A 21,329-nucleotide genomic window follows, 5' to 3' on the forward strand; every position below is an offset into this window, starting at 1 on the left:
CAAATATCTTATTGGCCCAAAATCTCACTTTGATTCCTAGAGTCGCCCTGCAAATACTCGATTGACTAACTTGCACTGTGGAGCTTTTGTAGTTCTTCAGCAAGAATGTGCTCAGATTTTTACACGTGCTACAGAGTCATAGGCTGCTGTGCTTAAGTTTTGCCTATTATCTTCTTGAAGATTGCATCAATGGTTTTGTTAAGAATGCTTTTGTAGAGAAACAAAACCAGATCTGCCTCCAATGTATAAATTGAGGACTCTGAAGAAAGACTCTTTGGCTTCCCCCTCCAATAGCTAACTTTAACCTGGATCTAACATATGCCTGACATTTCTACTTTTCTCATCCTCATGCAAAGGCTTGTAACCCACATTACTTGGATGTAACTTCTTCAGTCACAGAGCCTGAGGCCTAGCAAACCACGAGGGAACATGGGCAGGTCAGTTCTGATGGGGGAAAGAGTAATGCCCCTGGGAGAGAGAGGCCACCAGTGCTGCAGTGAGAATCCTGCCTGCCAGAGGATGGTTTATGAGCAGCAGGTGCCGGGAAGGGCCAGAGTATATTAAAAGACATGAGGGCACAGGCAAAGGAATGATCCGGAAAAGAAAACCTTCTTCATCTGGGTACAGTTCTGTGTCAAGCCAGGGTTCACACTACCTTGACATTGTAACACTATCTTAGGTTTCCATATGCTGTGGAATCATCTATCCAAGCATGCAGACAGCACCAAGCTGAAAATCTCAGTACACAGTCTCTTCATGACTGGCAAGTCACCACAGCTGCCATTTTCTGTTTTCTAAATAACTAACACTACGAGAGAAAGTGGAGGAGGCTGCTTACAAAGGCTGTCATCTCCTCGGTACTCCTTCCCATGCTAGAAACCAGAAGTATCTTCACTTGCTCTGTGGTAGATTTTTATAGACTCTTCAGAGGCACATAGAAAACTTGGAATTAGTGGTATTTGGTCTTGCCTTGAATCTCAACATATTTGTCATCCCTCACTTCCTAAATTATGCTATATTTACCTGACCAAAAAAAAAAAAAAAAAAACCAAAAACCAACAATCTGGAAATTAGATAGTTGTGCAGAAAAGAAAGAAAGAAAAAAGGAAAGAAAGAAAGAAAGAAAGAAAGAAAGAAAGAAAGAAAGAAAGAAAAAGAAAGAAAGAAAGCGAGTAAGCAGTGCTATGACTAATATCACTGCACAAAACCTAAATATTTAAAATTTTTCTAGGCCATAAAGCTTATACAAGCCATAATTAAAATATTAATATCATCATCTTCTTTTGCAATGCTGTTTTATTTGTTGAACCTCAACATGGATAGGACGTGAAGAATTTCAAAATGATTAAAAGAAAAATAAGGAAATGTTTAAAGCCTTAAGAAATTGTATTGAAAGAGTAAGGTTTTTACTTCACTAGTTTCAAGTTTTCTTGAGAGTAGGGTTAGTGCCTTGAGTTCATGTGTCTCTCTCTTATATATGCTTTTCACATAGTAGGTGTTCAATAAATACTTTTTGAATTTGGTGATGATGTGGATACAGACAAGGGAAGGACTCAGACTACATTAGGTAAGATTCTACTTTATGTAGAGTTCCTTTTTTTCAATTTGACATTTTAAGATCAGAGCTATTCTTTTCTGAACATTTAAAACAAGTAGATTTTTTTTTGAATTTTTGTGTTCTTGCTGAACAAAAGAGGAAATAGACCATAAAATTTTTCAATACCTCTTCAAGCCATATAATTATTTTTCCCTTTTATATAACAGCAATAGGATATCACATTAAGATGAGTAGCTAAACCAATTCATTGTCCATACTTAGTCAGAGTGATTTTTCTAAAGTGTAAATCTGATCATGTCATTTACCATTTAAAACCCTTCAGTGATTCCCTATTGTCATCAGAACGACATCTAAACTCTTCTTAATGGTTTCCTCATTATTATTTGGCCCCTGCTTCCTGGCCGGTCTCCTTCCCCACCTCATACCACCTCTCACTAGTCAGCACGCCCTTCTCCAATTTCAACTCAACTGACCTACTTTGAGTTTCTGGAACACTCCAGGCTCTCCCTTAACTTCGGGCCTTTACATGTTATTTCTTCTGTCAGGAATTCTTTCACTAGGTCTTTTGCCTACATACTCACTCTTTTTTTTTCTTTTAAATTGCAAATATTTCAAATAGTTAAACATTACAAATAAATAAAGAAAATAATGTAATAGATGACAATCTACAACCTAAATTTAAGAAATACTTACATTTTGCAATTTCAAGAGCAATTAATCTAAAAATAATTAATGGAGTATGTATTCAGGTGCAACTAATATTGTATCTCCTTCCCTCCTGCTTCCTTCCAATGAAGTATCTACTCTCCTGAAAGTAACGTATCATTCCCACGCCTGTGGTTTGTACTTTCAGTACATATGTTTACTTCCATAAATGGTATATTTATAATTTGGTGTCTAAAGTAGGGAAAATAAAACTGCACTGTGTGTAAAGTTACAAAATATTAGTCAAATAAAAAGAGGCAAATACTCCTTAATGGTATTTCCTTAAATTTCTTAAGTTTTATGGGTACACATACACTGTAAAGAAGTAAGAAACAAACAATGTAGTCTTAACCTCAAATCAGAATTTGGAATGAAAAACTATAGTTGATGTAGGTAGTATGAATAAACAGACATGAAATCATGAAATTTTACCCATTATTGAGGTCGTAGATGTGATATGTTGCTGTGTAAGAGTATCTCCAAAGCTGTCAGAAAGAAGAGAGACGAAGACAAATTACGATTCTTAAAAAGCTTATGTTAATAATGTATAATCACAAATCATTCAACTCAAGTGTCGGAATTATAAAAGGACAATTTTCACAAGGCACTAGGAAGGATATGTTTCAATTCCAAAAGAGTCTTCGTTTAAAGAGTCTTACTGTGGACTTTTGTGCTGTTTGTCTAAGTTCCAGAACTAATCTCAGCAGTGATTCAACCCTCACTCCATAAAAAGCATATCCGAAGACATTTCTTAATATAAAAAGCTTTTCTTTGACACACTCTCTCCTAAGAATTTTCCCTTTATGCTTTACCTTGATTGAAGTGAAGCCACTATGATCTCCATGGCCATAAGGATTACCCTACACCTGCATTCATGACAATGATACCCTCTAAAATTAGGTAAAGAATTTTATTCAACCCAGAGTTTTGTTACAAATGTTTGCCTTGTTCAAATGTAATACTTTTTAAAAATAATAGGAATTGAAAAATAAATAGAAGATATGTAGTTTATAATTCCTCCTGAAAAAATAAAAACTGCTCTTTTTCTCATTAAGTATAGTTGTTCTGTGGTTGGTGAATAATACAAGTATTATTTTTTTTGTTTCTTAAAAGAGCTTTCAAACTCTTTTTTTTTTAAAGATTTTATTTACTTATTTGACAGAGAGAGAGACAGCCAGCGAGAGAGGGAACACAAGCAGGGGGAGTGGGAGAGGAAGAAGCAGGCTCATAGCAGAGGAGCCTGATGTGGGGCTCGATCCCATAACGCCGGGATCACACCCTGAGCCGAAGGCAGAAGCTTAACCACTATGCCACCCAGGCGCCCCTAGAGCTTTCAAACTCTTGGCAAAGAAACTCCGACTGGTTGAAACGTGTCTTCCTAAAGAGGGCTAGTGAGCAGAACCTGGTCCATTGGAAAATAATCAGCAGACAGAACAGCAGGGGAGAGGAAAGATTAACTATTCATTCTGTGTGTTAAGAGAGTTTTACATCTCAGATATGATATGAAAAATGGCAGTTAAAAGGTTGTCTATCTAAAGGTAATTATTAGAAGTTTAATTTGATAATAAATTCTTTTGTCTTCTTGCAAAAACATTATCTTGAAGTTATATAAGTAGAAAAATACAAGATAACTAACTTCCCTCTACAACTTCATTCAGGTTCGGGAAATTACATAAGGGTTAGGGTTAGGGTTTGCTGGGATACTTCTACTCCAGGCTTTCGAACCACAGATTTAAACCCTGGTCTATCACTGCCTCTATATTATCTTACTTGAGCAAGTGAGTTAAAAAAGCGACACCTTGATTTTCCCATTTTGAATAATAATAAACTTTCATGAGGTTAAAACATGTAAGAATTAACTAACGATTTATGAAGTCAAATAGCTTTAGAAATACAAGTATAATTCTCCCATTTCTGATAAATATCAGTGCCTCGAAATGCAGTCCCCCCCCCCCCGGGGAAAACAGAGNGGAGAAGACAGTAGTTTCTACTACTGGATGATAACCAGACAAGAATACAAAATTCTAAATTATTTGTATATGTTTTAGTTATGTTTTGGGAATTCATCGAGAACCCACATTAACTTCTTGAATATTTAAAAATAAAAATATATTCTTGCTTCCTCTTACTTTTATAAGCCAAACTGCAGATTAGTAAGAGATATAGACAGATATACCCAAATTAAATAGTCCATACCTTTGAATAATCACTTTCTAGATATGCAAATTGCCGATCAGGTGATAAGCCATAATTTGAAGCATTCACGCTTTTCTGGAATTATAAAGAAGTTGATTAGAATACAGACAAAAAAATACCCAGAGCCATGTAAATGTGTAGTTCTAAAAGGATATCATACAACTGATATACTCCTACATACATATGCTTTCAATGCAATTTTTAAAAATGTTTACATGGTACTTACTGTATACAAAGAAATTTATTAAACACTATGGGAGGAAGACGTGATAAATAGGACATACTCCGTGATTTCTAGAAGCTTAACATGTTAAACTTGAAAATAATGTATTGCAGATTAGAAAATTCTATTAAAGAGATATAAATATAGCATTGTAAAAGCATTAAAAAAAGAAGTGTTTAATCCAGATGAGCAGATCATTGATTGCACAAAGGAGGAGAGTATCATCTGAGCTTGATCTTGAAATGTTAGCAGGCTTTTGAGGGCGGAGAAAGCAGGAGGCTTGAGAGCCTGGGAGACAGAACAGCATGCACCTACATTTCATAGCTCTTGTTTCTTGAGCGCGTATTCCGTGTTAGGCGCCGTCCTACCACATTCAAATGTTGCATCACTTACCTCTTATAGTAACCCAGAGAAGGATTATTCTTCCTACTCTTTAGAGAGAGAAAATGAGGCACACCGTGGCTGGTGTAGTGAGGAACCTTATGTAGCTTTCCATAACGAGGGAGTTGACAGAACCTGGAGCCTCAGTTTGCCTCGTGTAAGGACTGAGTTCTTGACTCTTGTTTCTTTTTTTCCCTTTTTTTTTTTAAAATTATTCATTCATTTATTTGACAGAGATAGAGACAGCCAGCGAGAGAGGGAACACAAGCAGGGGGAGTGGGAGAGGAAGAAGCAGTCTCATAGCGGAGGAGCCCGATGTGGGACCCCATCCCGGAACGCTGGGATCACGCCCGGAGCCGAAGGCAGACGCCTAAGGACTCTGCTACCCAGGCGTCCCTGACTCTTGTTTCTTGCTACACTTTGTCCACAAAGAAAGATGCTAGGCGATTGAGAGGAGGCAAGGACAAGTTGTCTAGTGTGACTAGAAGAGAGAATTTGAGAATTTAGTGGGAGATGGAGCCGAGAAGGCAGATTGGGTCCAGATCAAGTGCGGAGATTTTGGACTCGGCCTTGATCAGTGAAGAGATGGCGAAGTTTTGAGGAGGAAGATGTTGCCGGATACATACCATGGTGGCATTACTCAAAATGGTATATGAGTCTCCTGTTTCAATATTGTAATATACTATATCATTATCTGTAGACTGATGAAGATATTCTTGTCCTTTAAACAAGAAGGAAAACAAACTTGAAATGATCTCCCTTAATAGGAAATACATTTATAAGAAAGATAAACCTCTCTTATTTCATAGATTGACTTTGTTTTTCTTCCCTGTCCAGGATGGTGTTTTGTCAGATTTAAAATAATAAGTCGACAATGGAAGGGAGGACAGGATGCTCTTTTCTACTCTCCACAAAAATGCCATATGTAGTCGTAGCTGCCCTAATATGACCAGTCTGGGGTGCTTGGGAACAAAATTTTCTCTGTGTTACAAAGAAGATCAACTAGTTTAAAATGTTATGTTTGTTTTGCAGCAAAAAATATACATTACATTTGGGCTGTGTTTGATTTAGTTTAAAACCCATTTGATGCGCATTTTATTAAAAATTAAAATATTCATATTTGTTTAGTTGTCCTTAGGTATAAACTGTAATGTCATAAACAACTCAGTTTGCCTTACTATTTGCTTGATTAGATTTCTTTGGCAACATCCTATTTTGGAAACTTATATGAAAACATCAGTTTTATGGCCTGGGAAATATATTTTTGTCAGGGTGGGATTTGTCCATTTCTCAGATTATCCAGATTGACAGTGGAATTTCTCTTTTGGTAAAATTCTTATGACCTGTCCTGAATAGGTGCATATCTCCCATTTTTCAGATTATTCTAACAATGCACTCTCAACTTTCACTTTCTTGTTGAAACTCCAACCGGCGTCATTACTATTGGGTAAATGCAGTCCAAACGGTTCTGTTAAAGGTGCGTTGGTGGCCATTTGACTTATCTGAATAATTGTTCTTTCTTTCCATTTCAATTGATATGGCTTCAGTTACCATAGATATATGTTGACACTAAAAGTAAAAAAATAAATAAAACACACACACATTTTTTAAAGCCTCAAAAGGTAAAGAAATAATCCACTTACCTGAAATCCAGTTTGGGAAGAATGTTTTGTAGGTAAATGTCCCATTTAAAATATCCTTCAGTGTGAATGCTCTTGTACTTCCTTCGGAGTCATGAACTTTGGGAGAAATGGAAACGTTATCACAAAAAAGATGATTAATAACTTAAATAAATCCTGAGCCTGTCTCTCATCTGTTCTGTCTCATGTCATGAAAAGACCTGCAGGGGCACCTGGGTGGCTAACTGGGTTGAACTACCGACTCTTGGTTTCGTCTCAGGTCATGATCTCAGGGTCCCGGGATCAAGCCCCAGGTGAGGCTCTATGCTGAGTGTGAAGCCTACGTAAGATTCTGTCTCTCTTTCTCTGCCCCTCCCCCCTTGCATGTGCATGCTCTCTCTCTCTTTCTTAAAAAAACAAAGAAAAGAAAAGAAAAAAGAAAAGACTTGCCATTGCTAAACACTTGGCTTAAGCCCTGTTTTAAGATATGTGAGTGTTATTTCCTTGATAGGCTAATGAAGGCCTAGAGAGGCAGTTTGCTTGCCTGGAAGGAAGATGAGGACAGCCGGAAGGGCCGTGCTGAGCAGCCAGGATGCTATCCAGGCAGTGCGGAGTTGTCAGAGGTTTTTAAAAAAAGATAAGATGATGATCCCGCAACTCTAAACCTGGCAAAGCTGGGATTGCAGACTAGCCTAAAAACCTAGTGTTTCAAGCAGTTCATTGTGTTTTGTCCCAGATGCTTGGCGTGGATTACTACTGGTGTAGCTGCAACATATTTTAGCATCCCCTTTGGTCAGAAGCGATCAGCCCAAATCCTTACCTTCAGACCTCTCAAGAGAGGAGACATCAATGAACCTAGATAATTCCTTCTCCTGACTGGGACTTTTTATAAAGATAAAGTGGGCCAGAAAAAAAAAAAACAAAACCCACAAAAGCAACATCATCTATGCAGATGATCGTAAAAATTCTGGAAGTAGAGGTTTGCCATATAAAACCTCACCTAAGGTAGCTCACAAACCACAAGCAAATTTCACCTATATTTGAATCTTCCAAAACAATTGTGTTTTTCAACATGACTCTATTCTCAGAACACATTCATTATAGAGCTCCGAAACAGTCAGATACGCCAGATGGGTAGTATGGCAACCAACTTCCAATCCTCCTTCACATCCATATTGCCATTCTCCATCCCTCCCACCCTACCCCTTCTCCAGGCCATCCCTTACAGAACCAAAACTTAGAAAAATGTCCTCAACCTTGAATAGCATTTGTGAATCTGGTATGTGCCCATGCAAAAATAAAACTGTCGAAGATGAGAACTGTAACTTCTTCCTCCTGTTAAACTCTCTCCTAGCTTCCCGTAACTCGTGGGATAAAGACCAAACAGGTTCGTCTGAACTGTAGGCCCTAGCCGGTCCAGGATGGCTCTCCTGTCTCTTCTTGCCTCTCTCTCGTTACTTTTTAGACTCCAAACATACTGGGTTTTCTGTTTTTCAGATACTGATTTCTTTCTCCAGGGCTTCTGCTCCTTTTTCTGCCTTCTCCCCTCTCATTGCTTCTATTCAGACCCTAATGCTTAATATAAAGTTCACTTCTCTGGGAAACCCCTTCTGACCCCCTGGTTTAGGTCTGGTTCCCTTGTTATACATTACCACAGGCCATGTTCTTTTTTAAAAAAGCATTTGCCTTGATTTGTCACCTTGTATGTATTTGAGTGATTATTTTATTTATATTTCTCCACCTTCCACTGTATTCTCAAAATAGTCACTGTAAGGCCAGAGACCGTGTCTAGTTTTGCTCACCATCACATCCCTAGTATCTAGAACATAATAGGCATTTAATTAATGCTTGTTGGATGAATGAATACATGAAATGAAGCATGGGTGGGTGGATGAATGGATGGATGGTTGGATGAGATTAATCCTCTCTTTTTTACAGGATCATTCTACTACTAATATCCGGTAGGGCTTTGGTAAGTCAATCCCTGGCATCACAACTTACCCACCTGTAACAGTATAAAGGACTGGACTAGAAAATGGTGATAATACTTCCAGTCCCACCACACTGGCTTTTGAAATTCGAGATGCAACATGCTCTATAAGCTTGTAATTACATAAATGTACAGCCGTGTGATAAGAGTTAATTGACCAACTGGATAATAGCATCTTCTGCTATTTTAACTGATTCACACTGATGTATGTATGCTCCATACGCTTAATTAGGACCCTGAATTATTTTCTTCATTTACTAAAAATTATTCTGGTGCCTACAAGAATGCAGGTGGCTGGTGAACCTCTTTGCAACTAGACACTAAATAATAGCACTAAGTTTTTCTGTTTTTTAAGACGTTCCTCTTCTTATATTCTCTTTGAATTCTAAGTAAGGTTGTACATGCCATACAATTATTCATAATAAAAGTTCTTCTGTTTAATTAAATGGACTTGTGTAAGATTTATATCACTGATTTTATTTTATTTATTTATTTAAAGATTTTTTGTTTATTTATTTGACAGAGAGAGACAGCCAGCGAGAGAGGGAACACAAGCAGCGGGAGTGGGAGAGGAAGAAGCAGGCTCCCCGTGGAACAGGGAGCCTGATGCGGGGCTCAACCCCAGGACCCTGGGATCACGCCCTGAGCTGAAGGCAGACGCTTAATGACTGAGCCACCCAGGCGCCCCTATACCACTGATTTTATAATTGCTATTCAATGAATAAAAGACCATTTTACTACAATAACACTAGAATACTTGTGAAGTATTTTAATTAAATTTTACTTAACTCTCCTAAAAGTAAATTGCAATCTGTTTCTAATATAGTTAAGGGGAAATTCTAACACTATTTGTGGTGGAAATTACTCTCCTTTTTGAGATACATTTAATTTATATCTACATAATCCTGAACATATAGATGAAAAAAAATTTTGATTTAGTGAATCCCTTTATTGTGAATGCCAAAAAAACTCCCTCCTAGATAATTGCATTTTAGAAAACTTTTTTTTGATATTAATTCAATAAATAAATATAAGCTTGGTGATTTACTTATTTGTTTTTATTTATTTACTTTTTTGTCTAGCATAAGTTATGCTTAGATTATGGCTAATGAGTTACATAATAGATTTTCCTTTTTAAATATCCTTGCATATAATTTTCCTTACTTGCAATTATGCTTAATTGAGAAATTCATAGCAGTTAATCTTCATTTCTATAGAAGGTTAAATTAAGCGAGCTAATTGAAATGAAACATTTAGCTCTATGCTTGGCACATGGTAATCAGTGAATAAATGTTAGCTTTTGTTATTATCATAACTTATAGTATTCTTTCTGTATTTTTTCCTTTATAAAAAATCTGAGTACGGTTGACATTAGTTTCAGGTGTACAACATAGTGATTCAACAAGTTTGTACATTCATTATGCTATGTTCACCACAAGTGTAGCTACCATCTGTCCCCATACATGGCTATTACAATATCACTACGTTCCTTATGCTGTGCCTTTTGCTCCTGTGACTTATTCATTCTACAACTGGAAGCTTGTATCTCCCACTCCCTTTCACCCATTTTGCCCAACCTCCTACCAAATAAATATTCTTGATCAGAGATTTCCGAACTAATCTGACCACTGGGACTATTTTGTTTTTAAATATCTACTAAAATCACAGTAAGGGGGGTTCCTGGATGGCTTAGTCGGTTAAGCATTTGCCTTCAAGTCACGTCATGATTGCAGGGTCCTGGGATTGAGCCCTGCATCAGGCTCCCTGATCAGTGGGGAGCCTGCTTCTCCCTCTCCCTCTGCCTCCTGTTCCCCTTGCTTGTGGGTGCTCTCTCTCTGTCAATTAAATAAATAAAATCTTTTTAAAAAATAATTTAAAATACACAGTAAGGGAAATGCAGTTTCAAATTAGACTGTTAGTATATATAATTAATGTTCACTTTCATGTTACCAAAATGAAATTCATCAGTTGTGCTTGAACATTTTGGTCACTTTATAGCTCCACAACTGAAATATCACAATTATAAACAGAGTTAGCACTAATATCACATATATGGATAAATAAAATTTATAAAAATTAAGAGTTTCAAATTATTTTTAGAATGCCTACTCATTTTCCTTTTCATATCATGAACAATCATGCTGATCCTTGTCAGATTTCTCAAAAAGATTTTAGGGATTTGTTATTTACTCTGTTAGAACTTCTAATTCAGGGGCGCCTGGGTGGCACAGTGGTTAAGCATCTGCCTTCGGCTCAGGGCGTGATCCCGGCATTAGGGGATCGAGCCCCACATCAGGCTCCTCTGCTATGAGCCTGCTTCTTCCTCTCCCACTCCGCCTGCTTGTGTTCCCTCTCTTTGGCTGTCTCTATCTCTGTCAAATAAATAAATAAATAAAATCTTTAAAAAAAAAAAGAACTTCTAATTCAGATTACCAGGAAAGTTACATTAAAGTGTATTTAATATTATTTCCTAGTTAGTCATTTATTTTAAATGGGTGCATAGTAGCTATAAATGCCAATAATCTATATATAGAACTTAGCATATGTCCTATTATGACTCAAAATATCTGAAAAACAATTTTAAACTTGTATTAATTATACTACTAATCACTATAAGGATAATAAGCCCCACCAGCACCCAAGAAGTGATGAATGGATGCACAGAAAACATATCCGGAGAAGCCAGTTATATTGATGTGGAAATAAGTAAGGTTCATAACACAGATTTAGGGTAGGCAACTGTTCTTAACCTCACATGTGGTGTAGCCAGGGCTCGAAAGGTGTGATTTTGCCAGAGCCAGTCTGGGATCAGTGTAATACCAAATCAAATAGGAAGAATATAAATTAGGTATTCTTTACTTTCTCCTGAAAATGACCACATGTTCATAAATGCAATGGAGTAATGTATCTGTTCTGAGAAGCTGCAATAGGTCACATATTATGAGTTATGAAACATGAAGTTTACTCGGAATTTCTAATCCAAGCTTTGGTTCTTTGTACATCTAGAAAGACCATGAACATAATTATGTTTCACTACACTATCAGTGTTAACCCCTGCATCAGCTACCAACAGAAACGACCTTCCATTGGGCTCTATGAAAATGTCGTTGGCTTATTGCTGTCTCAATACTTAGCTAAATTTATTGTACATGAACTGTTTTCATCTCTATATTCATGCGAGTTGTATAAGGCATAGGTCTTCACCCATGATAGCAGTCTGTTTTTGATTTTTCTCACTATTATGTGCCCAGTAGCCAGGACAGCACTTGGCATAGAGTGGGAGCATGATAAGTATTTGTTGAATGAAGAAATAAATCAACTGAACAGATTTTACGTTAACTTACTTTCATTAATTCTCCCACAAAAATATGCCTGCCTTTACTCTTTACCTTCTTTTTTTTTTTTTTTTTTTTTTTTTTTTAAATTTTTTTTTTTTTTTTTTGNTTTGACAGAGATAGAGACAGCCAGTGAGAGAGGGAACACAAGCAGAGGGAGTGGGAGAGGAAGAAGCAGGCTCATAGCAGAAGAGCCTGATGTGGGGCTCGATCCCGCAACGCCGGGATCACGCCCTGAGCCGAAGGCAGACGCTTAACCGCTGTGCCACCCAGGCGCCCCTACTCTTTACCTTCTTGACCACGTTGTGAATTTCATGTAAACACTCTTCTACCTGGACATGTCTTCATTTACAGAATGTATAAAAATTTAGTCTTTGGAGTCACCTGGATTCCTCCAAAGTGACTGTTTTTTTGAAAAACAGATTCCTAATCTTTATCTCAAACCTATTGATTTGGAATCTCTAGGCCTTGGGGCCCTGGTAGTTTTTATTTTTACCAAGCTCCTCAGTTATGATTCTGCAATTTAGTGATTTCATTGAATGTACTTGATTCAGTGAGCTCCCGTGCCTATCAGTGGAATCGCTCCTTGCCTATAAACTCCTTGTACATGGGTGAGACTGGCCTGCATAGAAATCCATACCTCACAGACACAGATACCCTATAACCAAGTGTTGATCATGGCTTGAAAGGAATGTTAATGGTCTTCCTTAACATTTATGCCCCTATTCAGTCCTCTTGCCCATTGTTTTGAGGCTTTGTCCAAATGGACACTTCTTTAGGTACTTTTCCTCTGCCGATCCTTGAAGAATGAAGAAAAGGTAAGGAGACTGGTTCTGCCCCAGACTGAATTAAAGGAAGATTGCAGGGAAAGCATGGAGGTCATTGTTTCCTGTGTGTGTGTGTGTGTGTGTGTGTGTGTGCACGCAAATCAGTATAAAGTGTCACTCCATGGCATCAATCACACTAAACAAGTTCCAGTCACTTGAAAAATATTCCACTAAGAGTTATTGAATGAATAAATAGATTTGCATGCCCTTTTCCAAATAATGTTTTAATTTTTAATACAATCTTCTGATTATTTTGGAAGTTTACTTTTGACATCCATAATTTTTAAACTTTAAATAATTAAACAGAAGCACAAAAGAATTCTGGAAGCATATCTCTCTTCTATACGTAACTGACACTCACTTGATCAACACTTAATTCCTGATAGTGCCCTTAAATTCAGTTTGGCCCATCTTTAGCACAAGTTACTCATACACTGCTTAAACACTCTAATTAACAGTACTTTATTTGCATTTTCAACTTCTTAAAGCAAAGCTGAAAATTATTTCAATTACAAATCCAAGAAATTACAATTCACAGAAATGATTCATAAGTAGTGATTCACTATTTTCCTAATTCTCTCTTAAAACTTGGTGTATTCATTATTAGGATTCTGTTTCTATTTCTGCCATTTAATTTTCCAGTCCTGAAAAATTGAGAGTCAGTGTCGGAGCGGAGGCATCTGATGTTAGCTCTAATATTCATCGTACACTAAATGAGAAAATATGGTTTATTAAGTGGGCACACAAATAGCCAGCAGGCCATTTTGTTCTCACTTTTGAACTTGATTGGGAAGCAATGCTTATGAGCCACCTCAAGGAAAGTGACCAGAGCTCCCAGGCACACCACACCTAGGCTTCTGGGCGCTCTGCAGAGATGCCGTCTGGGAGGAGGCATCACCTCCAGTCATCGCATCGCAGGAGTGAGCGCCTCAAGGGCAAGAGTAGAAAATACTAGGGTGTGAGATGCTATTTACAAACTAATATTATACTTCAGTAAAGGCTGACAACTCCAAAAAAAAATAGATTTGAGGCATCTTTAAACCAGTAATAATTTACTAAGTTCTTATAAGTAACAAGCACACTGGACGCGTTGGTCCCATTAAATACGCACAGGAACTCTTTGACATGAGTACTATTATTAACACCATTTTACAGATTAGGAAATGGAAATCAGAGAAGCAAAGTCACTTGCCTAATATATAACAGAGATGGGGTTTAAATCCACCCCATCTGATCTTAGAGGCTGGCATTTTATTACTATGCTGTGATTTAAAGCAAAAGTGCACGTCAAAACAACAGAACAAAACAAACACAGAAATAAGGTGAAGAACGAAGCAACACACAAGAGGTTAGAATAATTACACCTCAAAACGCAGGTTAAGAGAAAATGAGGCAATTTGAGCTTCGTCAAAGCAAAGAGGTCACTGAAAAACATAGTAGCTCCCAGTTTCTGAAAGCAATTTTCCATGGTTCTCTCTACAAATAACACTGTACAATGTTAAGTCAAAGGAATTGTCAGGTTTTTTAAAGTCCATTTGTGGATTATGTGATTGTCGTGCTATGTTATTTTTATTAGGGCATTTTTTTCCATGATCTCTAAAGCTTTGAAGACCAGCAGATATGGCCAACATAATGCATAAGAACAGGAACAGTAGACGTCATTTGGGTGACCCTGAAGGTGAAAAAAACTTTGTCTATTTTTGAAGGCTCACTCAGTCTCCTTTGCCAGCTCAGATTCCTCTAGTCTCTACTTTAGATTTTGGTGTGGCTCATACTGGTGTTCCCTGGGGTCTGAGTAAGAACCGCTTTCCTTAGACAATTCATTCTCCCAGGATTTCTATTACATATCCTTGGGCTGACTTACCTCCACCATCGCTGCCACACCTGACCCCCACTGGAATTCTTTTCTGGATTCCAGACCTGTCTATTCAACCTCCTCCTTAACATCTCTGCTTGCACATCTCTCGGGGATTTCAAAATCAATATGTTGAAAGCTAAGAATAAAAAAATTCCATGCTGTCCCTCCAGACTTCTCTAAGTTAATGGCATTATCGTCCAGAGAGTTCCTCAACTCAAATACCTGGGAATTATCCTTGAGCTCCCTTTTTCCTTACTGCCTTTGTCAATCACCCAAGCCTGACAACACAGTCTCCAAAATCTCTCTCTACTCTGTCTGCTTTTCTCCATTTCTATTGCACCCCCAAGGCCAAGCCATTTCTCACTAGGTGGACTACAGTGGATGCCTAATTGCTCACCTACAACTGCATTCCTGGTATTTCATTCAGGTTTTGATTTACATTTTCCTAATGACTAATGACGTTAAGTATCTTTTCACGTGCTTATTGGTCATTTGTATACTTTTTTTGGGGGGATGTCTGTCCTTTGTCCATTTTAAAATTGGGTTATTTGTCTTTTTCTTTTTTTTAAGATTTTATTTATTTGACACACAGAGAGACAGCCAGTGAGAGAGGGAACACAAGCAGAGGGAGTAGGAGAGGAACAAGCTCCTCCCAGTGGAGGAGCCCAATGTGGGGCTCGATCCCAGGACTCTGGAATCACACCCTGAGCCAAAGGCAGACTCTTAACGACTGAACCACCCAGGCTCCCGGTTATTTGCCTTTTTGTTATTGATTTTTAAGAGTTCTTTATATATTCTGGATGCAAGTCCCTTATCAGATATATGATTTGCAAATATTTTTTTCCCATTTTGTGGGTAGTCTTTTCACTTTCTTGATGGTATCCTTTGTAGCCCCAAAGCATTAAATTTCAATGAAGTTCAATGTATGTACTTTTTCTTTTGCTGCTTGTGTTTTTGGTCATATCTAAGAAACCATTGACTAATCCAAGAACATGAAGATTCAGTCCTATGTTTTGTTTTAAAGACTTTTATAGATTTAGGGGCACCTGGGTGGCTCAGTAAGTTAAGTGTCTGCCTTTGGCTCAGGTCATGAACCTGGTGTTCTGGGGTTGAGCCCCATGTCTGGCTTTCTGCTCAGCAGGGAGTCTGCTTCTCCTGCTGCCCTTCACCCCACTCATGTTCTCTCTCTCTCTCTCTCTCTCAAATAAATAAAATATTTTTAAAAAGACTTTTATAGATTTAGCTCTATCACATCACTTTTTCTACCAAGTACAAAATCATAATCAGTATGAAAAAATTAATTTTAGGTACTAAGCAATCGTATTCTTTTTATGATTAATAGAAATAAAGGTTAAGAACAGCTGTAAGTTATTCTGTTTTTATTATTTCACAAGGATACTAAAATGAAAAGTAAGTTCTTTGCTCTACATATAAATATTTCCCTATAAATAGGAATAAATTTTTAAAAAGACTGATTAGTACTTGATTATCTTATGGAAAGATCAATTCAATTTGTGCCTACTGTGTTAATTATTACAATATATCTTAAAACTCATTTTGCCTGTCTCTGGTTCTTAAAAACTTTTATCCTGGATTACACATCTCTGATTTGGGCTTTAGAATTTTTTTTTCAAGGTGTGTGTATGAGTAGATGTTCTTGTGGAAGTTGTAACACAATTCGCTTTGGAAATCAGAGACAGGTAAACTCCTCTGCATTATGGGACTCATCCAAAGACTAGGATTATTTTATATATTATTTAGAATTTGGCAAAACTTGGAGAAAGTTTGCCAAGATTCATCTTCTGTGATTTTAAAATCCAAGTGTGAATTACGGAAATATTATCTGCAAAGTTGATTTATTTACACTCAACTCAAAAGCTCCTTTATGTCCATGAACTTTCTGAACCTTTTCTTCAACCCTTCAGACTTCCCCAGATTTCCTCCAAAAGAACGGTGAAAAAATAAGCTTAAAACTCTTAAGATGTTTGAGGGAGTCTGTTTCACGGTTCTGAAGGTTGATACTGGGAAAATTTCAAGCCTTAAAAACATATTCACATCTCCTTTGAAGATGATTTTGTCTCACATGTATCTTATTTTACAAAAAGTGATGACTGACATTATAGTAGTAATAATAATAATAACAACAGTGGACTTCTGCCTAACATGCAGACATTCTAAATTATATTTCTTATTGCAAAATATTGATTTCTGTTTTATCTAAATTGTCTATGGTTTCAGATATCTCCTAAAATGAATTGTATAGGGCATTACCTAGCTAAGTAAATAATCGTTATAAATTTTTTATATCTGTGTGTATAATTGTAAATACATATGGATGTACACATTTTCCTGTGTTAACTTGTTTACACAACTTGACCTCACAGCTATCATTCTCTTTTGGGTTCCTTGAACTCACTTTCCTGCCTCAGGGACTTTGTGCCTGCATTTTCCTCTGCGTTGAGGATTTAAGCCTGCATTGAGGATTGTGTCCTTTCTGCCCTTAAGGTCTCAGCTCAAATATCATCTCCGAGAGGCCTCATGGATGAGCTTCATTACAGACTGAACTGTGTCTCCCAGACTGAAGCTCTAACCATCAGTGTGACTGTATTTGGAGACAGTGCCCTCAAGGAGGCATGTGATCAAGATCACATAAAAATCCTAAAGATGGAGCCCGAATCCAGTATAACTGGTGTCCTTATCAGAAGAGGAAGAGGCACCAGGAGTATGTGTGCATGGGGAAAAGGCCGTGTGGGGACACAGCAAGAAGGCGGCCATGTACAAGCAAAAGAGGGAAGCCTCTGAAGAAACCAGACCTGTCTGCCCCCGATCCTGGACTTCCAGCCTCCAGAACTGGGAGAAAATAAACGTCAGTTGTTGAAGCCGCCAGTCTGTGGTATTCCGTTCTGGCAGCCCTGGAGCCCTAACACAACCCTCACTCTAGCTGTTCTATGTAACACTTTAAGGAATTTGAAATACCTTATGTATTTGTTTACTTGCTTATTATCAGACTGCTCTTTCCTAAGGATGGAGACCTTCTCGTTCCCGCCCTACACCAGTGGCAGTTATTGGAAGGTGCTTAACAAATAATTGTTGGACAAACAGTCAACATGTCAGGAGCCATAGCAGACTGTACATTGTGGATATTGGATAACTGTAGGTTGTTCATTTCAGGCTTTTCATATCAAGTAGATTGTTATTTTTAATCCCGGGAGGAATCATATACCTCTTCCAGTCCAAGGGTTAAAAATCCAACTGTTTCGGGGCACCTGCGTGGCTTAGTCAGTCACGTGTCTGCCTTTGGCTCAGGTCATGATCCCAGGGTCCTGAGATTGAGCTCCCCTCCTCCACTCCCGGGGCAAGCTCCCTGTTCAGCGGGGAGTCTGCTTCTCCCTCTCCCTTTGCCCCTCCCCCTGCTTGTGCTCTCTCTCTCTCACATTCTCTATTTCAAATAAATAAATAAAATCTTTTAAAAAATCCAACTTTTTCTAGAAACCAGGCAGATACTGTAAATGAATGTGGTATCTTGAGCACAATAACATATGAAGTTGTGGGGTCTGTGGCCGACTGGAGAATGCACTACCCAGCTAAAGATAGCACGTACTTCTCAACGAATTATTACCATGGACCCAATGCTGCCTGATCTAATATTTAAAGAGGAGCCAAAAATCTAAGATTTTTATGTGAAGTCTTCAGATTTTTAAAAATTAGCAACTATATGAATGTGTATAAAACACCGCAAACCCAAAACAACAGTAAAAGGCAAAATGTTTAAAGGTAAACAAAGGATTTCAGGGAGATCTGAGGCTGGACTTAAAATGGTTCTCCTTTCACTGAGAGGTACTAGAGGCACTGCCCAGGAGAACTTCCAATTTCTCCCCATTGCATTCCCCCTCTTCTTTTTCTTTTCTTCAGTTTTATCCTCTACCCCCGTCTCCAACTTCCTTTATCTTCTCCCTTTTTTCTCTCTTGCTTTTGCGTCAGAGCTGCTAGTGTCCTGTATGAGTGCCTCACACACAAACTTCCTGAAAAATATTTGTTTTTGAACCAAGGAGGTGGGGGTTAGGAACAGGAACGATATCCAGGGGTAAAGACTCCCTACTTTCAGAATTGAGAACGTTGCTGAAATGGGAATACATCGCACAGTAGGGCTTACTTGCCATCTTTGTGTTCTATGTACATTAGGATGAAGACCACGACAAAATTCTAGCTGTCATTATTTCAGCAGCTACTTTATGTTAAATTGTAGAAAGATAATAGCTAATATTTATGGAGCATTTGCTTATCATCATGTGGGGAGCTCTGCACTCAGGAGAAGTCAAGGGGAGGGCCTTTCGTGCCTGCCTGTCCCCTCAGACACAAATTTCACAAACTCAGGTCCAGGAATTCAGAGACGGTTAATTGTGAGGCAAGGCCATATAGAATTTACTTTTGAAATTCTGGAACTTCTATCGCTTTCCAATTCCCGTTTTTGGTGTGATTGTGTTTATCTCATGAAATCTCTTGAAACAAGATCTGTGCATTTGTCTTTGGGGTTGGCAAAAATGAGGGGAAGTTGTGGAGGTTAATTTCTATTCTTGGCCTGGTTGCATCTTCACAGGGGAAGTGGAGTGATGCTTCAGAAGAAAAGAGAAGGTGAATAGAGGCAGGAGAATAGAAAGGGCATCTATGGATCAGGGGTGGGCTGAGGCCAAGGGGGATGGCCTGGGACTAAGGGATAGAAACCCATATGTGTTTCCCATTCAGTGAAAATAAAAACGGGAAATTTTAGAAGTTTCCAAAAAAAATTGTCCCTTATTTTTATTATTATGTGGGTGATCTAAATGGATTCTTTTCATTTCACTACTACATTTTCCTATTTGTTCCTAAAATCCTATCTAATGCCTCCACAGCTCTTTTAGAACTGAGGCCAGTGTTCCTGGGACCTTCTCCCTGTGTGGAAAAGTCCATCTCTCTCCTTCTTTCACTGGGACCTGGTGGGGAATGGCAGAAATCCCCACTGGTGGTGATGGCCATGCCTCCATAGTGGGTTTTTACCTTGCCTTTCACAAGGAAATCTACACCAACTGCACCTTTTTTTCCCTGGCAACTGACACAATAATGGGCAGGTCACTGGTGGGATTTACTTCAGTAATAAATAATAAAGTGAACCAGGGTTTCTTAAGTGGGTCTTTGTTTCTCAAAAGAAGACTGTTTTTACACTGGCACAGAAATCCTGGGCTAAGAATATGAGGGCACCTAAGGCCAATGTGAGGTAATGGGAATTCTGAGGAAGTGTGAGAAGGCTAACTGGAAGCTAACTTGGCGTTGAATCCTCTGTTCCTCCTTCCCTTCTCCTGCTTTAGTACCTTAGATGCTATTCTCACCAGGCACTGGGCAGAGGCAAGAGTGTAGCTCCGGACCTGGTATGATTAAGGAGTGGGGTGAGAAAGAGGTCAGAAGGATCCATTTTGAATGGATTAGCATTCAATAGGTCAATTGGACTTAATCAGCTCTCTGACAGATATTTGTATGAGGGAAATATGGCCCAGAACCTTTGAAGTGAGACACTGGTCTGAAAACAATTTTAACTTGAAAAACCATGAAAAATATGGAAACAGACAAACATCAGGCCTGCCGGTACACAGACGTGTGGGAAGGAGAGCTCCAGCCCTGGTCCTGCTCAGGAAATAGGGCAATGAATAGTCCCATGTACAAGTTATTCAAGTGGCATTCTGACAAGTTCCACAGCCAACTTAGAATAGATAGAGAATGATATTATAGATAGAAAAGATACAGTTCTCAGCTTTTTTGGTGATTTTTCTGTTGCTCAATAAGTAATAAAATTTCATCTAAAGTTTAATTTGATTATTTGACACTTTCAAGAAATTACTTTGCCCTGAGAATAATCCTGTTGGTTGAAACAGAAAACTATGTTATAAATGACAGGAATTTTATAACATATGTGGTTTATGACATATATTTATGTGTATAAGATACATGGCTAAACTTGGGAAGAAAGTAAGGATTGAGATTGTATATAGTTACACAGATTTCTATGTGTTGTATACTTATATACTTTTTATAAATGTGTAACTATAGTATGTTTCTCATTAAAAATTATGGCTTAAATTCCAAAGTGCCCATTGCAATCTAATCTTGCCTGTGGACATGGCGTAAGCTCACAATAATTTCCACACACTTTTGTTCTCAGAGCACTAATTTTTGAGGGAGCAAAATGTTAATTTCAAGTACTGATGAATTTCTTTCCAAACAAGGAGTTAATTTTGAATGGATTAGCATCCAATAGGTCAATTGGACTTAATCCGCCATCTGACAGATATTCGTATGAGGGAAATATGGCCCGAAACCATTGAGGTGAGATGCTGGTCTGAATATAATTTTAACTTGATAAACCATGAAAAATACAGATGCCCACACACATCTCAGTAGCCTAAGAGTAATCAAATGCCAGCAGATAGCAGAAATAAGGACTCAAGATTGACAGTGAAGATAGGAGAACACTGCTTTCATCTTATTAACTTCTCCATTTTGTAATTCTGTGAAAATCCCACTAGCATTTGAATTTTTCAACATATTTTTCTATATTTCATTTTTTAAAGCAACAGATCATTTTTTAGCTAAAGGCTTACCAATTGGT

At 38.0% G+C, this 21,329-nt stretch overlaps 1 protein-coding gene across 3 annotated transcripts in view; it reads right to left on the reverse strand.

Annotated features, from left to right (window-relative positions):
* FAP (fibroblast activation protein alpha) overlaps positions 1-21,329 on the reverse strand; it is a 72,269-nt gene that overhangs the window by 48,073 nt on the left and 2,867 nt on the right. For all 3 annotated transcript variants that reach the window (XM_034654647.1, XM_002924863.4, XM_019805539.2), the window contains 4 exons: positions 6,707-6,802; positions 5,690-5,784; positions 4,460-4,534; positions 2,696-2,748 (listed from right to left, as the gene is read on the reverse strand). In XM_034654647.1, coding sequence (XP_034510538.1) covers positions 2,696-2,748; positions 4,460-4,534; positions 5,690-5,784; positions 6,707-6,802 — 319 coding nt within the window. The remainder of the gene's footprint in view (positions 1-2,695; positions 2,749-4,459; positions 4,535-5,689; positions 5,785-6,706; positions 6,803-21,329) is intronic.

This window comes from Ailuropoda melanoleuca, chromosome 2 (assembly GCF_002007445.2).
Source record: "Ailuropoda melanoleuca isolate Jingjing chromosome 2, ASM200744v2, whole genome shotgun sequence".
In the NCBI taxonomy this organism is placed as follows: Eukaryota; Metazoa; Chordata; class Mammalia; order Carnivora; family Ursidae; genus Ailuropoda; species Ailuropoda melanoleuca.